Source organism: Aegilops tauschii, chromosome 1, assembly GCF_002575655.3.
Source record: "Aegilops tauschii subsp. strangulata cultivar AL8/78 chromosome 1, Aet v6.0, whole genome shotgun sequence".
NCBI classification, from domain to species: Eukaryota; Viridiplantae; Streptophyta; class Magnoliopsida; order Poales; family Poaceae; genus Aegilops; species Aegilops tauschii.
This window is the reverse complement of record NC_053035.3, coordinates 36387069-36406831: the sequence shown is the minus strand read 5'-3', so window position 1 is coordinate 36406831 and position 19763 is coordinate 36387069. Positions and strand designations below refer to the sequence as shown.

The following is a 19763-nucleotide window of genomic DNA, read 5'->3' as shown; positions in this document are numbered from 1 at the left end:
ACGGCCCCCGACTGTTACTTGTGGCGGAGCGACAGGGCAGGTTGAGACCACCTAGGAGAGAGGTGGGCCTGGCCCTGGTCGGCGTTCGCAGATACTTAACACGCTTAACGAGATCTTGGTATTTGATCTGAGTCTGGCCATTTGGTCTATACGCACTAACCAGCTACGCGGGAACAGTTATGGGCACTCGACGTCGTGGTATCAGCCGAAGCTCTTCTTGACGTCAGCGACGGAGCGGCGCGCGCCGGATTGGACTGGAACGCCTGCTAGGCTAGGTCTACTTCCGGCCGCCCTCGCAACGTGCAGGTGTGCAATGGGCGATGGGCCCAGACCCCTGCGCGCATAGGATTTAGACCGGCGTGCTGACCTCTCTGTTGAGCCTAGGTGGGGCTGCGACGTGTTGATCTTCCGAGGCCGGGCATGACCCAGAAAAGTGTGTCCGGCCAAATGGGATCGAGCGTGTTGGGTTATGTGGTGCACCCCTGCAGGGAAGTTTATCTATTTGAATAGCCGTGTTCCTCGGTAAAAGGACGACCCGGAGTTGTACCTTGACCTTATGACAACTAGAACCGGATACTTAATAAAATACACCCTTCCAAGTGCCAGATACAACCCGGTGATCGCTCTCTAACAGGGCGACGAGGAGGGGATCGCCGGGTAGGATTATGCTATGCGATGCTACTTGGAGGACTTCAATCTACTCTCTTCTACATGCTGCAAGATGGAGGCTGCCAGAAGCGTAGTCTTCGACAGAATTAGCTATCCCCCTCTTATTCTGGCATTCTGCAGTTCAGCCCACTGATATGACCCTTTACACATATACCCATGCATATGTAGTGTAGCTCCTTGCTTGCGAGTACTTTGTATAAGTACTCACGGTTGCCTCTCTCCCTCTTTTCCCCCTTTCCTTTCTACCTGGTTGTCGCCACCAGATGCTGGAGCCCAGGAGCCAGACGCCACCGTCGACGACGACTCCTACGACACTGGAGGTGCCTACTACTACGTGCAGGCCGCTGACGACGACCAGGAGTAGTTAGGAGGATCCCAGGCAGGAGGCCTGCGCCTCTTTCGATCTGTATCCCAGTTTGTGCTAGCCTTCTTAAGGCAAACTTGTTTAACTTATGTCTTTACTCAGATATTGTTGCTTCCGATGACTCGTCTATGATCGAGCACTTGTATTCGAGTCCTCGAGGCCCCTGCCTTGTATTATGATGCTTGTATGACTTATTTATGTTGTAGAGTTGTGTTGTGATATCTTTCCGTGAGTCCCTGATCTTAATCGTACACATTTGCGTGCATGATTAGTATACGGTCAAATCGGGGGAGTCACACCAAAGAGGAAAAAATCGTGGACAAGTATGTGGAGAGTTTTCCAGACGCCACACAAAAACTTTGAGCTTCTATGGTGGACCATATCCAACGTCGCATTGATCAAACGACAATGATCTAGATTTTGGCTGCGCCGATGTTGTCAAACATGTTGATAAAATTAACTTAATCATCACTGAAGAAGAGGTCGATAGAGCAAGTTCAAATCCGGAATTCATATTTCGAATGAAGTCAGAAGCAAGGCCGTGGGCCCGTGGCCGTCCCTCGGCTTTCGGGTGTGGGCCTCCTACTGGGTCTCACTCTCACCCGCCCATTTCCCGCCCTTTTCACCCCCGGCACATTCCAGAAGCTTCTTCCCTGCCACCACCACCGCCGCCGCCGCCGCCGCCGGCGAGGAGAGGGACGAGGATGGGGACCCGTGCCCTTCCGCTCCCTTGCCAATTCGAGCTCCTCCTCGGCGAAGGTACGTAACCCAACCCACTCGAATCTGCTACACCTCTCCCTCCGCCGGCCTTCCAACCCTTGGATTTGCTCGCGCAGACCGCGACAGGTGGCCGCCGGAGGCCAGGTTCATCGAGGCCGCCCACCTCGGCGACGTCCGCGGCATCAAGGGTAAGGCCCTCACCTCCTGCGTCAGTTCGCTCCCTCGCTACATTCGGGGGCTTAGGGTTTTGTCATCGTGAGGTGAGGCTTCCGATCTGGCCGCGGAACACCGGCTCCCGGATGTCGATTTCGTCCGTGATTTAGGCTCGAACGCACGCCCGGGCTTGATGATTCCTCGGGGGATTTTTCTCGTTGCGACTTGTGGCTGAAATTGGCAGTTCTCAAGAAGTATCAGTGACGATTTCTTCCGGATTTGGGGGTAAAATTGGCCCCTTTCTTCCAAAATAAGACTGTACTGTACACTTCTTTGTGTGAACTTCAGAGATTGCAAAGGAGCTGGACGTGCACGGGAACGGGATCCCGGTGACGGTGGCCAGCACGAGCTACATGGGCATGAACGCGCTCCACGCCGCCGCCGGCCGCGGCAGGCTGCCCGCGTACCAGTACCTCGTCGAGGAGGTCAAGATGGACATTAACAAGCCTGACACCTCCCAGGGTACGCAATTTGTTTGTTTTCAGTTCACGCCTGTCTGGTTCTAAACCCGTAGTTTCGTGACTCGATCATCATCAGTTATAACCGGGCTGTCTGCAATGTGCTTGTGTGGATTTTATTGCTAGATTATTCACCCGTGGAGCATGCCGTTACCTACGGCAACCTTCCTGCCGTCAGGTACCTTCTTGATCAAGGCGCCGATGTGCATCAACAACGTTCAGGAAACATCAGTCTTCTTCATTCAGCTGCAGCTCATGGTATAAACACAAGGATCCTCCCTTCATTGTTACTTTCCTCTGTCGCAAGACTATGCCTTAGCTTCATGCTCAGGTTGCCTTGCTCCCTTGTTTTGTGCTGGACCTTTTTATGTTCGAGCATTGTCTTGTGTTATACAGATCATGCATGTAGCATCAGATGTTATGTTGGAGAACCTTTAGCTGAATCTGGAGGGAATGCTATCACGATAAATATAAATTGATTTATTTTACCAAGCCCAGCCAACCTAATATAAACAATTTTCTTGTTGCCGTAGATAAATTAAAACATGGCTGTTTTTTTTTTAGGAATATGGCTGATATTATTTGCTTCTCATGTCCAGCGGCTTCTGAATAGCGATTAGCTTTATGAAACTCTAAGCATAGTTGTCATATTAGTTTGGATTTTCTGCTCACATTTGTGTAAAAAGTACATGTGGCATCGTGTTGTGACCAATTTATTTTGGCACTGCACTATTTATCCTTATAGTCTGTGGAGCTTCTCTCGGGATATCTACTTCATATGGTATTTTGTTTTAGCCATTGAAACTAGTTTCCCAAGAAATGCCTGCTTACGTAGTATGATATGCAAGTTTCCTGGGTATCTGTTTCATACACTATTTTCCTCACAAATGGTGTTCATTTAGTATGATTACCTGCTTCTTATGATATCTGTTTATGGCAACTCCTTCCATGTGTCTGTCAGCGAAATGTGAACCAACAAAGTTGCTTCCCACCAATAGTAATTGAAACTTTGTTGCTCAAAAACGTTTTTGGTCATATACTGTTCATAGTGTTATGACCTTCCTTTTCTTTTCTTTTTTCAGGGCACTGTGAAATAGTAAAGTATCTTCTCTCTAGAGGAGTGGATATTGATGCACAATCAATTATTGGGACACCACTCGCTTTTGCTGCTCAGAAAGGACATGCTACTGTTGTGAAGATACTTTTGCAGCACAATGCAGATGTAATGTTCAAATCTTCATTTATCTGTTGTTGGCTTTCAACTTCATTTCTCTCTTTTGCTAAAGTTTTGCTACATTCTCAAATTGTTCCCACCTGTACTTGAGGCCATTATTCGTTGGTGACTAACCATGGCATGCCAAAAGTTAGGAACGTGTGACTTAGTTGGTTATACGTTTGGTTCGCTGGCAAGAATCCTTTCCTACAGCTGTGGTCCTATGTGTCACTGGCTCACAAATGCATGGAGGGTTCCCGTTGGCTTGGCGTAGTATGGCACTTCGTAGGCATGATTAGTAAATATTGGCAACCTTCATAAATCAACCAAATAGGCCCTGCTCATAGCTGTTAATGTGTTAGCCACACGAGGCATGCTAGGACCGCTGACCCACACAACAATTCTGAGGAATCAGTGGGAGCAAAGGGACATATAACTTTTATAAGCTACACTCTCAGAAAAGAAGTATCGAATCAGCTTTTTTCCCTTGCAAATTCAATCTTTCTTTTGGAACTGTCATATTTTGGCATGAAATTGAATCTCTAATTTTTTTCAGCCCAACAAGGGTACTCGTATTCTTGGACCTTTAGACATGGCGTTACACAAATCTAATGTGTCTTGTGCGAAGCTATTGATTCAGGTATTGTATCCTCTTTTTGCTGCAGTAGGAATGTAGATTTCTATAAACTGATGTTCGATTTAGTCATTTTTGTATTCACAACTAAACAAATGATTGGCTTTTCATTCTTGCATCTGATAGGGTGGAGCTAATGTGAGCGGTGCTGGTCCTTGTTATAATCCCTTGGTAACGGCTGCAGAGAAGGGCTTAACTGAAGCTATCAAGTGCTTGTTGGAAGCTGGTGCAAATCCAAATGTTCTTGACCAGGTCAGAATGCTCATTTTGTCACATATTCTTGTGTCTTGCTTGGCTTTGTAGTGATATGCAACAACTATACGAGTTATGCGAGTACACCTACATGATGCTATATGTAATATAAAAATAAAAGGCTGTGCTAAGTTAGCTTTCTTACATAAGCGTGCTACTGTTTCGACTTGTCTTATACTGATATGCAACGACCGTAACTGTAGGAGTTATGATGCAAGTAGACCTACTTTATGCTATCTGCAGTATAAAAATAAAAGGCTGTGCTAAGTGAACTTTTCTGAATAAGCTTGTTACAGTTTCACCACTTCTCCTTTATGCCATCTCTTTGTAAGTTTGTGCATGAACATTTGCTTATTTCTTAATGTTGAATATTAATTTTTGTAAAGCTTCCGTTGTTCCTCAACAGTTTGGTAGATTGCCAATAGAATTGGCTGCTGAGTATGGTACACGGGAAGACGTTGAGATGCTCTTTCCTTCCACCTTGCCAATTTCAACTGTGACAAATTGGAGCGTTGACGGTATCATTAGTCATGTGAAGATGGAAATCAAGCAGCTTGAGGTATGTCACGCTAGCAAATTTTCTTTGCACTCACAACAATTTTGTCCCATGTTAACTCTCTACGCAATGTTGGCATCGATGTTTAGCTAAAACTTCATAGATCAAGAACTAGTCAATGCGCCCGTGTTTTTTATGTGCCTGCTTTGCGGTCTAAGATCCGTTCCTGAAAACTCATCTGATGTGAATGATGCTTTATTGGATAACTTATTTTGCTTGCAGTTAATTCATTAACAGGTGTACCAATTAATTTTCTTAGAAAGCTCTCTTACTTCATTTCCAGTCTGTAGCAAGTGACAACTAGGATTTCAAATCTCTCATTGATGAAAACTGTCTCTTGTCTTTTTCGTTGAGGTTGAAACTGTTAACCTGTATATTATACACGTTATATCTGTACCTGTAATCATTTGTAATCCTAGTCTTTAGGCTAGTCCTATTCCTTAGGATCCACTACCGAGTCATGCTACATGCCTTTCTCCACGGTAGTTAGTTAGACCAGCTCTATACATGTAACGGGACATGTAGTGTAAACATTACACACTGAATATACAAGTTAGCTTCAACTGTTTCTTGAATTCATTCACTTAACCTTAATGTCCTTTCTAGAGCATTGTTTCTTCCTGACACACATTAGACCTCTTATTAATATGTATACCTGACCAAGTTATTATGTTTGCCCAGGATGGCAATTTTGTCACAACGATGGTGTCTGACCTGAAACAACAAGGGGATGACGCATTTAAGAAGCAGGATTATCTGAATGCATCGGTGTTCTACACACAGGTATATTCTCGGGCCTTTTATTCCTGTGTAAACTGTAGGTACAGGCGTACAGCCGGGAAACATGTTCCTCCATTAGAATTGAGTTGATTTATAATTAATATTAATTGACCTTGGCAATGTCTAAAACTTGACAGTTACCTCGATCGTAATGCTAACGCATGAACCTGTTGAAAGACTAGTCACTAGTTGTAACACCCCGAGACCGACGCTCCAGACGCCTTCCATGTTTTCGTTGTAGCTGCTTTAATTATTTTTGCTTGTTGCATTTCATCATGTCATCATGTGCATTGCATCCACATGTTTTCATAAAAATCGTAGTCGTTCGTGGTTGCCGCTTCTCCTTTTGTCTCAGTTGACCTTTTGTCAGGCCTCTTTGTCATTGTCGACCTCTCCCAGACCCCTCGCGCGTGTCCGAAAACCTGCCTGAACCTGAACCGTTCAGTCGTGACCGATGGGTCCGGATCATCCCCAAACATCCCTAAAATATCTTTGGTTTCTTATTTGGACTCCCCCAACCTTAAATTTCTTGGCCATTTGATTACAATCGTAGGGACGAGATAGCCCTACCCTAATTCCGTGCTATATATAACGGGTCCAACCCTAGATCCTAGGACGACTGTCCCATCCATTCCTCCTCCCTGCCGCCACTCTTCCTGTCTCTTCCTCCTCGGGTTCATCCCCAATCCAAAATCCTCCCTCATTTTCAGTACCAGACCAACCCAACGCCTCCTCTGCCTTGATCCCCTCCTCCCGAGCCACCTCTCCCGTCCATCCCATCGGAGTCGCAACTCCCGTGCCCCAGTTCATCCCCTCGAGCAGCAACCAGGAGCCCGAGCTCCTTCCACGCTCGCGCTACCAAGTCCCTCGACGGGCCCGAGCCGGAGCTCGCCTCTGCCGGCAGCAGCAGCTGCACCCCCACCCCGTGACCTCCTCCTTCCCCGAAGACCAGCCAGCGGGCCGCCCCTTGCAGGTCATCCCCGCCCTGTGTAGGAGATATGCCCTAGAGGCAGTAATAACAGTTATTTTGTATCTCCAAAGTTTGTAATGAATGTTTAGCTTCCATGCTATAACTGCAATGATTCCCGAGTCTGCAATATCCACGAGGCTCGGAGGGAAACTCATGTGCACGTGTGGTATACTAAACGGTAAAATGTATTCCTAGTCTTGCCTCTAAGACTGGCTCATGTATTGCATGATGATCCTGTTTTCCTGATCATGGGCATGTCTATGCTGGCAATTCTGAGGGCGCGATGTTGGTAGAACACTTGTGTTGAATCGACCCAAATTGATGTTAAGCTATGAGATACCTTCGTCACAAGTTTATGGTTAATATCATTGAGATAGTTAATGTTTGCATAATTCCTTAGACCATGAGAGTATCAAGTTCCTTCGTGCTTGCTTCGTGAACTTTGGGGTTTGTTAAACGTCATCCGTAACTTGGTGGCTATTACGGCAGCTTTCGGGTTCACGGAAAAGTATAGGAAGTAACAAGATAGCTCAAGATTGGGATTTGCTCCTCCGACGATGGAGAGATATACTCGGGCCCTCTCGGTGTAACGGTATCCATCATCGTCTGGCCAGACACATTGCGATTTGATCACTGGGATGCCGGAACACGGAAACGAGAAAAGAGAACAAAACCGGTAACGAGGTAACTTGCATGGTTGACAAATTGTTCGTCCATGGGCATGCAATAAATCTCACCTCGGGTGTTTGTGACATATCGCGAAGCAACAGGAATAGCTCACTGCAACTGGAGGTTCACTCGAATATTCATTCGTGTGGGTATAGGGGTCAATATGGGTGTCCACGGCTCCGATGTTGATCATTGATCGGAAGGGGTTCCAGGTCATGTCTATACTTCACCGAACCTATAGGGTCACACGCTTAAGGGTCATCTATCTGCTGAATACTAGACAGGGAGTCTGAGAGAAAATCACCGAAAAAGTTTCGGACACCGAAAAGTTTCGGACAGCGGAATCGTACCGCAGAGAGAGGTCACCGGATAAGTTTCGATGATACCGAAAAGTTGTTTCGGGATACACCATTAAGTCAAATTGGTTTCGGCACATGCCTGATAATTCTTGGAGGATGCCAGAATCATTCTGGAAGCTTTTTGGAATTTTCTGAGATAAAAACCGGAAATGTTCCGGAGCTGCCGGAGCCACTTCAGATGCGTTTCGCAGATGAAAATCACTAAAACCGGAATTGTTTCGGAACGCGTTGAAAATCATTTTAGTGGGTACTGGAAATGTTCTTAGCCCACATAAATATTTTCAGTTCGATCAGACGCTGAAAAATGTCGTCGTGAATAGTGAAAATCAGCTTTATGGTTACTTTATGGAAAGCCACCTTTTGGGGCTTTGCTCCAAAAGATCTTGGGGATGACATGGATGGATAGGACCCATTTTTTGGGCCCCTCATGGGGGTGTGGCCGGCCACATGGGGTATCCCCCCTTGGGGACCCTTTTGTTCATTGGTTTCACTTCTAGGTCCTTGTGGAAGGACTTCATTCATGTGCATTTTGGGTTTTTGTGTGAAACTACCCTACCCCTTGGGATTTCCTATAAATAGAGGTGGAGGGGCAGCCCTCCACACTCATCCCTTGCTCTCATACACATGCCATGCATTATCTGGCTTCCTCTCTCCCTCCCACGAAAAGAGTTTCGTAGAGCCGTAAGGCTGTCTGGGTTCCGGCAGGAACTAGTTCTGGACGGCGAAGCCTTGCCGGATAGCTGACACCGTATGTGTGCAACCCCGTAGAGAGATTGTAGTTTCGATCTTTTTCCCGAGGGGCTGTTCGAGTGTCCTCCCGAAGGGCTATCCGAGTCTCCGTCCGAGTTTCGAGGGTCCTCCCGAAGGGCTGTCCGCGACATTGTCCGGGGGACTGTCCGACCGCCTCCCGAAGGGCTGTCCGGAGAGGGAGTACATCCTCGCGGTTGGGAGGTTGTAAATCCTAGCTGCGGGGATCTACACCGACGATCTACACCGACTCTTCTTCCGCTGCGCTTCGAGTCGGTACGGATCAGATCAAACCTTGTATGCAGTCTCCATAGTGGTCCTGGGCGTGCTCGCTATACCGAAAATTTTCGTTTTCTGTCGCGTTCCCCTACAGTGGCATCAAGAGCCGTGCTATGCGTAGATGCAGGTTATGATCTAGAATACATGGAGATGTATGGGTATTGCATAATATAATTTTGGAGTAGATGAGATCTATTGCTGAAAATTGTTTATGCGGGTGACAGATGAAATCTGTTACCCGACGTTCTTGCTGCTTCCCTAGAATTTGCGTTTGCTCAATCTCGAGACAGCATGGTGGAATTTGACAAAGTTCTGGCAATCCGTGATCCTGATTGATCATGGAAGTGCTATCAGTTCTTTGGGTTCTGCCATAGTCAAAAGAAAGATGAAATTCGCAGATGAAAGGGCATTGCAGATATGATCTGCACGGGGGTCATGCGTATGACGAAGTTTAGTATGGGGCTTGAGATTTAATTATCTCGTGTTTCATACACCCCGAGATGTTAATCTAGCAACTTGAATAATCATACTTGATGATAAAACGTTGGTAGCTGCGGTTTAAGTCAAAACCTTAGAAGCCACGTAAAATAAAATTTTGCATAAACCGATTAGAGGCGTCTAACTTGGTTTTGCAGGATGTGCATGTGATGTGGTATAGCAATGCTCATATTCTATTTGATTATGTATGAGATGACTATATGATGTAACTAACATGACCTGCGTGTCATGATTCTGCATGATGGCTGGAGCCATATGATTGCACTTTAATGACCTGCGTGTCAACCTTAAGTAACGCACTTATTTTATTAGCTATAGAGATAGCAATATTATCTGGTGCATCGACAAGGTGGTGGCAATCTTCGCGAAGGTGAACACCGACGCAAATGCCGAAGACGAAGAATTGAAAGACTTCTCCGTCAGAAAGAGGCTATACCATATCATGCTATTATGAATTGCCTGAGATGTTTATCCCTCTTGATGCACCCTTCTTGATTGTGCGGTAGTCGCTTTTATTAGGGTGATCTCTCACTTCAAATATCAAGTAGTTAGTGTTCTCCCAAGTGCAGCACCGTCACAACATCTATCCTTTCGGGGTGCACCATGGATGCATGGGTACGAACGATTGGAGAAATGTAAGGCGGGTGAGGTCAGACCTCGCAGCAAGATCACTTGGTTTTCTTGACGTTCATGGCAGGATCGTCCTGAGCTCGGAACACACACATCGAAAGATGAACAAGAGTCACATAGAGATGTGATCGGCAAGTTGGCCTACCAATTGAAATCCTCGTCATGAGATGATGATTCTATGACGTTGAATTGATATTTGGATCTTGAATCACTCAAAATCAATTTTGAGAGATATTGATTTGAGTGAGAGCACACTTTAGAATAAAAATGTTTATTCACTAGTGCAAATTTCATTATAAACAAAAGTCTAAGTGAAACTTGTGTTTTCCGTTGTAGATCAAATGGCTCGCAACATCGCGTTCAACTTAGGCCCGATGTTAGAGAAAGAGAAGTTAGCTACGACTGGAAACAACTATGCGGACTGGGTCCGTAACCTGAGGATTGTCCTCAGGAGCGCTAAGAAATTGTACGTGCTTGAAACTGCTCTTCCAGCTAAACCGGCGGCAGATGCACCGGTAGATGAACAAAATGTCTGGGCCACTAAGGACGATGATCACAACTTAGTGCAGTGCCTCATGCTAGCTTGCATGACTCCAGGGCTTCAAAAACGTTTTGAATTCCATAAAGCCCGTGATATGATCCGGGAATTGGATGCTCTGTACAAGGAAACCGCAAAGTCTGAGCGATATGATATCATGAAGGCTTTGATGGATTGCAAGATGGCTGAGGGTAGTTCAGTTGGTGAACACGAGGTCAAAATGATTGGCTATTCTGAAAGGCTTAAGGCCCTTCTACTTCCACCTGGCCATATGATGGACATGTTGCTTTCTTCACTCCCCCCCGTCTTACGACGGTTTTGTCATGAACTACAACATGACAGGGATGGAGAAGACACCGGAAGAGGTGCTCGCCATGCTGAAAACTACAGAAGGAGGACTGCGGAAAAATCGCAAGCAAGTGTTGCTTGTGAATAAAACCGCCAGTTTCAAAAAGAAGAAAGGCAAGCCAAAGAAGGGCAAGGGCGCCGGTAAGACCGGCTCCCAAAGCAACTCTAAGGGCGGAGCCAAGAATGAAACTGAGTGCTTCTACTGCAAGGGCACAGGACACTGGAAGAGAAACTGCAAGAAGTATCTGGAAGATAAGAAGACCGGGAAAACCGGGAAAGGTATAATTGTTATACAGGTTAATGTCATTGACGTTTTGCTTCCTAGCAAAAATTCTAAGTCTTGGGTATTTGATACCGGATCGGTTGCTCACATTTGCAACTCGATACAGGGGCTTCAGAAGGTGCGCAAGCTGGCAAAGAATGAAGTCGTAATGCGCGTCGGGAACGGCACTGGGATCGCCGCTCAAGCCGTCGGCATTATGCCTCTACGTCTCCCTTCAGGATTTATCTTAGAACTAAGTAACTGTTATTTTGTTCCACTGTTGTGTAGAAACATTATCTCCGGATCATGTTTAGTACACGATGGGTATTCGTACAAGTCTGAGAACAATGGTTGTTCACTTTATTGTAAGGATATGTTTTATGGATTTGCACCCATTGTTGGGGGCCTTTTCATACTAAATCTTGAATGTGAAAATGATGTCTTTAACGTGAATGCCAAACGCCTTAAGAAGGCTGATACCACCACCACTTACTTGTGGCACTGTCGGCTTGGCCACATCGGAAAGAAACGTATGCAAAGACTCCAGAGAGATGGAGTTTTACCGTCCTTTGATTTTGAATCATTTGACAGATGCGAAGCTTGTCTGATGGGGAAAATGACCAAGACGCCGTTCACGGGTCATCCTGAACGGGCGGGTGAATTATTGGAAATAATACATAGTGATGTATGTGGTCCAATGAGCACAGCCGCACGGGGTGGGTATTTCTACTTCGTGACTTTTACTGATGATTTAAGTCGGTATGGCTATATCTACTTAATGAAGCATAAGTCGGAAACCTTTGAAAAGTTCAAAGAATTTCAGAATGAGGTAGAAAATCATCGTAACAAAAAGATTAAGTTTCTGCGGTCTGATCGCGGAGGCGAATATCTTAGTCATGAGTTTGGCCAACATCTGAGTGACCGTGGAATCGTTTCACAGCTTACGCCTCCCGGAACTCCACAGAGAAACGGAGTATCGGAAAGACGTAACCGAACCCTGTTGGACATGGTAAGGTCGATGATGTCTCTTATAGATCTGCCGATATCTTTTTGGGGTCATGCACTAGAAACTGCCGCTCACACACTAAACAGAGCACCGTCTAAGTCTGTTAAGACGACACCACATCAGATGTGGAATGGGAAGAAACCCAGTTTGTCGCATCTTAAAATTTGGGGATGTGAGGTACATGTAAAACGTTTACAACCTACCAAACTCGATCCCAGATCAGACAAGTGTAACTTTGTAGGTTATCCAAAAGAAACAATTGGGTATTCCTTCTACCTACCCTCCGAGCACAAAGTGTTTGTAGCTAAAAGCGGAGTCTTTCTTGAGAAAGAATTTCTCGTCAAAGAATTAAGTGGGAGGACAGTACAACTTGATGAGATTAGTGAATCTTCGGTAACTGTTGATATGGCTAAGGAACCGGAAGAAATTCCGCTCATTATCCCTGCAACTGAGCCGGAAGTTGTCGCATATGATGCGGAGACTTCAGACAATGTTGTAACTGAACCGCGCAGATCAGGTAGGGCTATCCAGCCACCTGAATGGTTTCATAATGAAATCTTCATTCTTGAAGACGATGAACCTGCGCACTACAAGGAAGCGATGGCGGGGCCCAGCTCAAAGGAATGGCACAAGGCCATGAAATCCGAAATGGAATCCATGTACGAAAACCAAGTTTGGAACTTGGAAGAACTTCCTGAAGGCGTAAAGCCGATTGGTTGTAAATGGATTTTCAAAAGGAAGACAGACGCGGATGCTAACATTACTATCCACAAAGCTAGACTTGTCGCGAAAGGGTTTACACAAGTTCCAGGAGTGGACTACGACGAGACTTTCTCGCCGGTAGCTATGCTTAGGTCTGTTCGGATATTACTAGCAATTGCTGCTTATTTCGATTATGAAATATGGCAGATGGATGTCAAAACGGCTTTCCTAAATGGAAACCTCAAAGAGGATGTATACATGATATAGCCAGAAGGTTTTGTCGTTCATAAGGATGCTGGAAAGGTATGCAAACTTCAGAAAGCCATTTATGGTCTGAAGCAAGCGTCAAGGAGCTGGAACATTCGTTTTGATGAAGTGGTCAAAGAATTTGGCTTCATCAGAAATGACGAAGAATCTTGTGTTTACAAGAAATTTAGTGGGAGCGCAAAAGCATTTCTAATCTTGTATGTGGATGACAATATTATTGATTGGAAATGACGTGAATTTTCTTAGCGACATAAAAGACTCATTGAAGAAAAGTTTTTCAATGAAAGACTTAGGCGAAGCGGCATATGTATTGGGCATCAGAATCTATAGAGATAGATCAAAACGCCTGATAGCGCTTAGCCAAAGCACGTACATTGACAAGGTGTTGAAAAGGTTCAACATGGGGAACTCCAAGAAAGGCCTACTCCCCATGTCACCTGGCACAGTGCTTTGCAAAAATCAGAGTCCTCGGACTCTGGATGAGCGAGTACAAATGAATGATGTTCCATATGCCTCGGCAGTTGGTTCTATTATGTATGCCATGCTATGTACAAGACCAGATGTTTCCTATGCGCTAAGTGTTAGCAGCCGGTACCAAAGTGATCCAGGGTTGGAACACTGGGCCGCAGTCAAGGGTATTCTTAAGTACCTCAGAAGGACCAAGGATTTACTCCTTGTGTACGGAGGTGATGAAGAGCTCATTGTAAGTGGTTACACTGATGCAGGCTTCATGACTGACCCAATGACTTCAAATCTCAATCAGGCTATGTTTTCATATTGAACGGCGGCGCAGTTGATTGGAAAAGTTCCAAACAAAAGACTGTGGCGGATTCTACGACGGAGGCGGAGTATGTTGCCGCTTCAGAAGCCTCCAAGGAGGCGGTATGGATCAAGCAATTTCTTGAAGACCTTGGTGTGGTTCCAAGTGCTCTGGACCCGGTGGAAATCTATTGTGATAATAGTGGCGCCGTGGCTCAGGCAAGGGAGCCAAGTTCGCACCATAAGACAAGACATATTCAACGCAAATATAAACTCATTCGACATCATGTTGAAGAGGGTTTAGTGAAAGTACGCAAAGTTCACACGGATCTGAACGTGTCAGACCCGATGACAAAGCCTCTACCCCGAGCAAAGCATGAGCAGCATCGGATAGCCATTGGTGTTAGGGAAGCCATGTAACTGGATTATGACTCTAGTGCAAGTGGGAGTCTGTAGGAGATATGCCCTAGAAGCAGTAATAACAGTTATTTTGTATCTCCAAAGTTTGTAATGAATGTTTAGCTTCCATGCTATAATTGCAATGATTCCCGAGTCTGCAATATCCACGAGGCTCGGAGGGAAACTCATGTGCACGTGTGGTATACTAAACGGTAAAATGTATTCCTAGTCTTGCCTCTAAGACTGGCTCATGTATTGCATGATGATCCTGTTTTCCTGATCATGGGCATGTCTATGCTGGCAATTCTGAGGGCGCGATGTTGGTAGAACACTTGTGTTGACTCGACCCAAATTGATGTTAAGCTATGAGATACCTTCGTCACAAGTTTATGGTTAATATCATTGAGATAGTTAATGTTTGCATAATTCCTTAGACCATGAGAGTATCAAGTTCCTTCGTGCTTGCTTCGTGAACTTTGGGGTTTGTTAAACGTCATCCGTAACTGGGTGGCTATTACGGCAGCTTTCGGGTTCACGGAAAAGTATAGGAAGTAACAAGATAGCTCAAGATTGGGATTTGCTCCTCCGACGATGGAGAGATATACTCGGGCCCTCTCGGTGTAACGGTATCCATCATCATCTGGCCAGACACATTGTGATTTGATCACTGGGATGCCGGAACACGGAAACGAGAAAAGAGAACAAAACCGGTAACGAGGTAACTTGCATGGTTGACAAATTGTTCGTCCATGGGCATGCAATAAATCTCACCTCGGGTGTTTGTGACATATCGCGAAGCAACAGGAATAGCTCACTGCAACTGGAGGTTCACTCGAATATTCATTCGTGTGGGTATAGGGGTCAATATGGGTGTCCACGGCTCCGATGTTGATCATTGATCGGAAGGGGTTCCAGGTCATGTCTATACTTCACCGAACCTATAGGGTCACACGCTTAAGGGTCATCTATCTGCTGAATACTAGACAGGGAGTCTGAGAGAAAATCACCGAAAAAGTTTCGGACACCGAAAAGTTTCGGACAGCGGAATCGTACCGCAGAGAGAGGTCACCGGATAAGTTTCGATGATATCGAAAAGTTGTTTCGGGATACACCATTAAGTCAAATTGGTTTCGGCACATGCCTGATAATTCTTGGAGGATGCCAGAATCATTCTGGAAGCTTTTTGGAATTTTCTGAGATAAAAACCGGAAATGTTTCGGAGCTGCCGGAGCCACTTCAGATGCGTTTCGCAGATGAAACTCACTGAAACCGGAATTGTTTCGGAACGCGTTGAAAATCATTTTAGTGGGTACTGGAAATGTTCTTAGCCCACATAAATATTTTCAGTTCGATCAGACGCTGAAAAATGTCGTTGTGAATAGTGAAAATCAGCTTTATGGTTACTTTATGGAAAGCCACCTTTTGGGGCTTTGCTCCAAAAGATCTTGGGGATGACATGGATGGATAGGACCCATTTTTTGGGCCCCTCATGGGGGTGTGGCCGGCCACATGGGGTATCCCCCCTTGGGGACCCTTTTGTTCATTGGTTTCACTTCTAGGTCCTTATGGAAGGACTTCATTCATGTGCATTTTGGGTTTTTGTGTGAAACTACCCTACCCCTTGGGATTTCCTATAAATAGAGGTGGAGGGGCAGCCCTCCACACTCATCCCTTGCTCTCATACACATGCCATGCATTATCTGGCTTCCTCTCTCCCTCCCACGAAAAGAGTTTCGTAGAGCCGTAAGGCTGTCTGGGTTCCGGCAGGAACTAGTTCTGGACGGCGAAGCCCTGCCGGATAGCTGACACCGTATGTGTGCAACCCCGTAGAGAGATTGTAGTTTCGATCTTTTTCCCGAGGGGCTGTTCGAGTGTCCTCCTGAAGGGCTGTCCGAGTCTCCGTCCGAGTTTCGAGGGTCCTCCCGAAGGGCTGTCCGCGACATTGTCCGGGGGACTGTCCGACCGCCTCCCGAAGGGCTGCCCGGAGAGGGAGTACATCCTCGCGGTTGGGAGGTTGTAAATCCTAGCTGCGGGGATCTGCACCGACGATCTACACCGACTCTTCTTCCGCTGCGCTTCGAGTCTGTACGGATCAGATCAAACCTTGTATGCAGTCTCCATAGTGGTCCTGGGCGTGCTCGCTATACCGAAAATTTTCGTTTTCTGTCGCGTTCCCCTACACCCTGCTCTCCCTTCTGCTTCCCCTGCCCCGCTCTTCTCCCGGTGCCCTCTCTCTGACCCTCGCTTTCTCTCCTGTCGTTCACAGGAGGCCGTCGCCATGGGAACCGTGGTCGAGTTATCCGCCGAGCCCTCCACCAACCACGCCGCCGCTGCCGGGAACATGGTCCCCACGGCCGGATCCGTCCCTCCCCGCCATCTTCACGGCACCACACCTCTGCACCTCCGCCATGGTTCCTGCCCGAGCTTCCAAGTCCCCGCGTCCGCTCCATCCCCTGCCGCATGCTGCGTGGGTCTCGACCTGGAGGCCTGCCAAGCCGCCGCTCCTCTGCCAGCTGACCCTCGCCGTCTTCCGCGCCAAGTCCCGACGCAAGCGCAGCGGCTCGCGGCGCCCTGCCTCACATCGTCGTCGTCTAGAGCCACGAACACGACGACCGCCCCGCCCCCGTTGACCGTGCCTTGAACCGCCCTGGGCCGCCTCTGCAGTCGCCTTTGTCGAGCCGCGCCTTACACGGGCCGAAACTAAAAGTGGATCAGGCCCAACAGAAGGAAAAAATGAGGCGTTGTGGGTGGCCTCACCATGGGCCAAGGCCCGGCTGGACAGAGGTGGCCGACTGCAGAGGCGGCCCCGGGCGGTTCAAGGCGCGGTCAACGGGAGCGGGGCGGTCGTCGTGTTCGTTGCTCTGGACGACGAGGATGTGAGGCAGGGCGCCACGAGCCGCTGCACTTGCGTCGGGACTTGGCGCGGAAGACGGCGAGGGTCAGCTGGTAGAGCAGCGGCGGCTTGGCAGGCCTCCAGGTCGAGACCATGCGGCAGGGGATGGAGCGGACTCGGGGACTTGGAGCTCGGGGAGGAACCATGGCGGAGGAGCAGAGGTGTGGCACCGTGAAGATGGTGGGGAGGGCGTGGGGACCCTGTTCCCGGCGGCGGCGTGGTTGGTGGAGGGCTCGGCGGATAACTTGACCACGGTTCCCATGGCGACGGCCTCCTATGAACGACAGGAGAAAGAGCGAGGGTCGGAGAGAGGGCATTGAGAGAAGAGCAGGGCAGGGGAAGCAGAAGGAAGAGCAGGGCGGGGATGACCTGCGAGGGGCGGCCCGCTGGCTGGTCTTCGTGGAAGGAGGAGGTCACGGGGCGGGGGGGGGGGGGGGGGGGAGGGGGTTCAGCTGTTGCTGATGGTCGCCGGCGGAGGCGAGCTCCGGCCCGGGCCCGTCGAGGGACTTGGTTGCGCGGGCGTGGAATAAGGAGCTCGGACTCCTGGTTGCTGCTCAAGGGGATGAACTGGGGCACGGGAGTTGCTGCTCCGATGGGATGGACGGCAGAGGTGGCTCGGGAGGAGGGGATTGAGGCAGAGGAGGCGTTGGGTTGGTCTGGTGCTGAAAACGAGGGAGGATTTTGTATCGGGGATGAATCCGAGGAGGAAGAGACAGGAAGAGTGGCGGCGGGGAGGAGGAATGGATGGGACCGTCGTCCTAGGATCTAGGGTTGGACCCGTTATATATAGTAGAGGAATTAGGGTAGGGCTATCTCGTCCCTACGATTGTAATCAGATGGCCGAGAAAATAAAGGCTAGGGAAGTCCAAATAAGAAACCAAAGATGTTTTAGGGATGTTTGGGGATGATCCTGACCCATCGGTGACGACTGAACGGTTCAGGTTCAGGCAGGTTTTCGGACACGCGCGAGGGGTCTAAGAGAGGTCGACAAAGACAAAGAGGCCTGACAAAAGGTCAACGGAGACAAAGGGAGAAGCGGCAACCACGAACCCACAAACGACTATGAGTTTTATGAAAACATGCGGATGCAATGCAGATGATGACATGATGAAATGCAACAAGCAAAAATAATTAAAGCGGCTACAACGACATGGAAGGCGTCTGGAGCGTCGGTCTCGGGGTGTTACACTAGTGAGAGCATCTCGTTGCATGTATGGAGTGTTATCTTTAACAGTGTAGACTAGAGAATTTTCATGCCTAGAGCTAGTGGTAACCAAAAATGGTGATAATTAAGTTTAAATAAATAAATACATAAGAGTGGCAACACATTAATCTCCGCTGTTCGTTTTGTTGTGAGGAATTTCAGGTGCGAGTTGATCTTCTATCACAGTTTAACTCCTCGGTTCTTGTAGCTGTGGACCAAATGACAAATTATTGGTCTAAACTGAGCAGCATTTCTGGAAGGGAATGTGGCAAGACCAACAATTTTTCACTGTTTTGTGTGCTGCAGGCTCTGAAGATGGATAACTTTGACGCGAAGTTGTTATCAAACAGGAGCCTTTGCTGGCTTCGCATGGGTAATGGGGAAAGGGCTTTTAGTGATGCACATGAATGCACAAAGCTTTGCCCGAAGTGGGCAAAGGCACACTATCGGCTAGGCGCAGCTTTTATGTTTGTGAAGGTGCAGTGGAATAGTTGAGGCTGAAAATTATGTTGCTCCTTTCATATCTGTTGTTTGATTCCAAAAAATGCGCTTTCCTTTCCTTAGGATTATAACGGTGCCTATCAGTCTCTCTCGTGCGCTTTAGAGCTGGACCCCGAAAGTAAGGAGATCGAGAAATTGTTCTGGTAAGAGATACTTCGTCTTCTTGTGTTTTGTTGAGTGCTTGGTAGAATCCAGTTCTTTTCATTGTTCTGATCAGTTCATAAGAGATAAAATCTGTCTCGCTGTATTTTCTTGAGTGTTATTTGTCAGCAGTTACATGTTTTGGGTGTTTGCCATCTTCGGTAGAATCCAGTTCTTCATTTCCATGTTCTGATCAACTGATCCTTGCAGGGAGACAATGGAACTAATGAGTTAGCTGCTCCACGCCGACAACAGAGAGAAGCTCACGCGGAACGGGAGGATCTTTACCTGTTCTCTCGAGCAAAACCGCTTAACTTTGAATTATGGTGGCCTTTTTTCATGTAATTCGTTGACCGCAGCAGCAGAGCAAAACACGTTACTGGCTACTTATTTTGAGTTTTGTGAAATTTGCATCCTGTTTGTATGGTAGAAGTGTGGCAGTGGATGATGAATTGAATTGGCCAAGTTAGAGTGAAATGTTTGGCACTTGTAAAAGATTGTGGTGTTGCATTTGCCAATTCCCATATTTTGCACTGTCCAATCTCTGTACCCTACTGAGTATGTAAACCCGAGTATTTTTGTGATTTGTATTTGCCAGTTCCAATGACTTGTTGATGATCCTTTTCAAAAAATGATTTGTTCATGATACTAATTCTTCCAAGCTCTCAAACTTGGCATTGCAGTATTCTTTTCCTGTGAAAATGCTTGCTGATCTCTGACCAAACCATTTCA

At 47.2% G+C, this 19763-nt stretch overlaps 1 protein-coding gene across 2 annotated transcripts; it reads left to right on the top strand.

Moving 5' to 3' along the window:
• The first annotated feature begins 1650 nt into the window (after window positions 1-1650).
• On the top strand, window positions 1651-19683 carry LOC109783751 (uncharacterized). Of its 2 annotated transcripts, XM_020342348.4 has the most exons (12): window positions 1652-1792; window positions 1870-1941; window positions 2255-2428; window positions 2551-2682; window positions 3507-3646; window positions 4194-4277; window positions 4398-4523; window positions 4930-5082; window positions 5761-5862; window positions 18696-18866; window positions 18954-19033; window positions 19242-19683. In XM_020342348.4, the coding sequence occupies exons 1-12, from the start codon at window positions 1738-1740 to the stop codon at window positions 19264-19266; spliced, it is 1314 nt and encodes a 437-aa protein (XP_020197937.1). In that variant the 5' UTR covers window positions 1652-1737; the 3' UTR covers window positions 19267-19683. The 2 variants fall into 2 exon arrangements, with proteins under 2 accessions (XP_073363234.1, XP_020197937.1); XM_073507133.1 differs by lacking the exons at window positions 18696-18866; window positions 18954-19033 and having other exon boundaries at window positions 1651-1792.
• The last annotated feature ends 80 nt before the right edge of the window (window positions 19684-19763 follow it).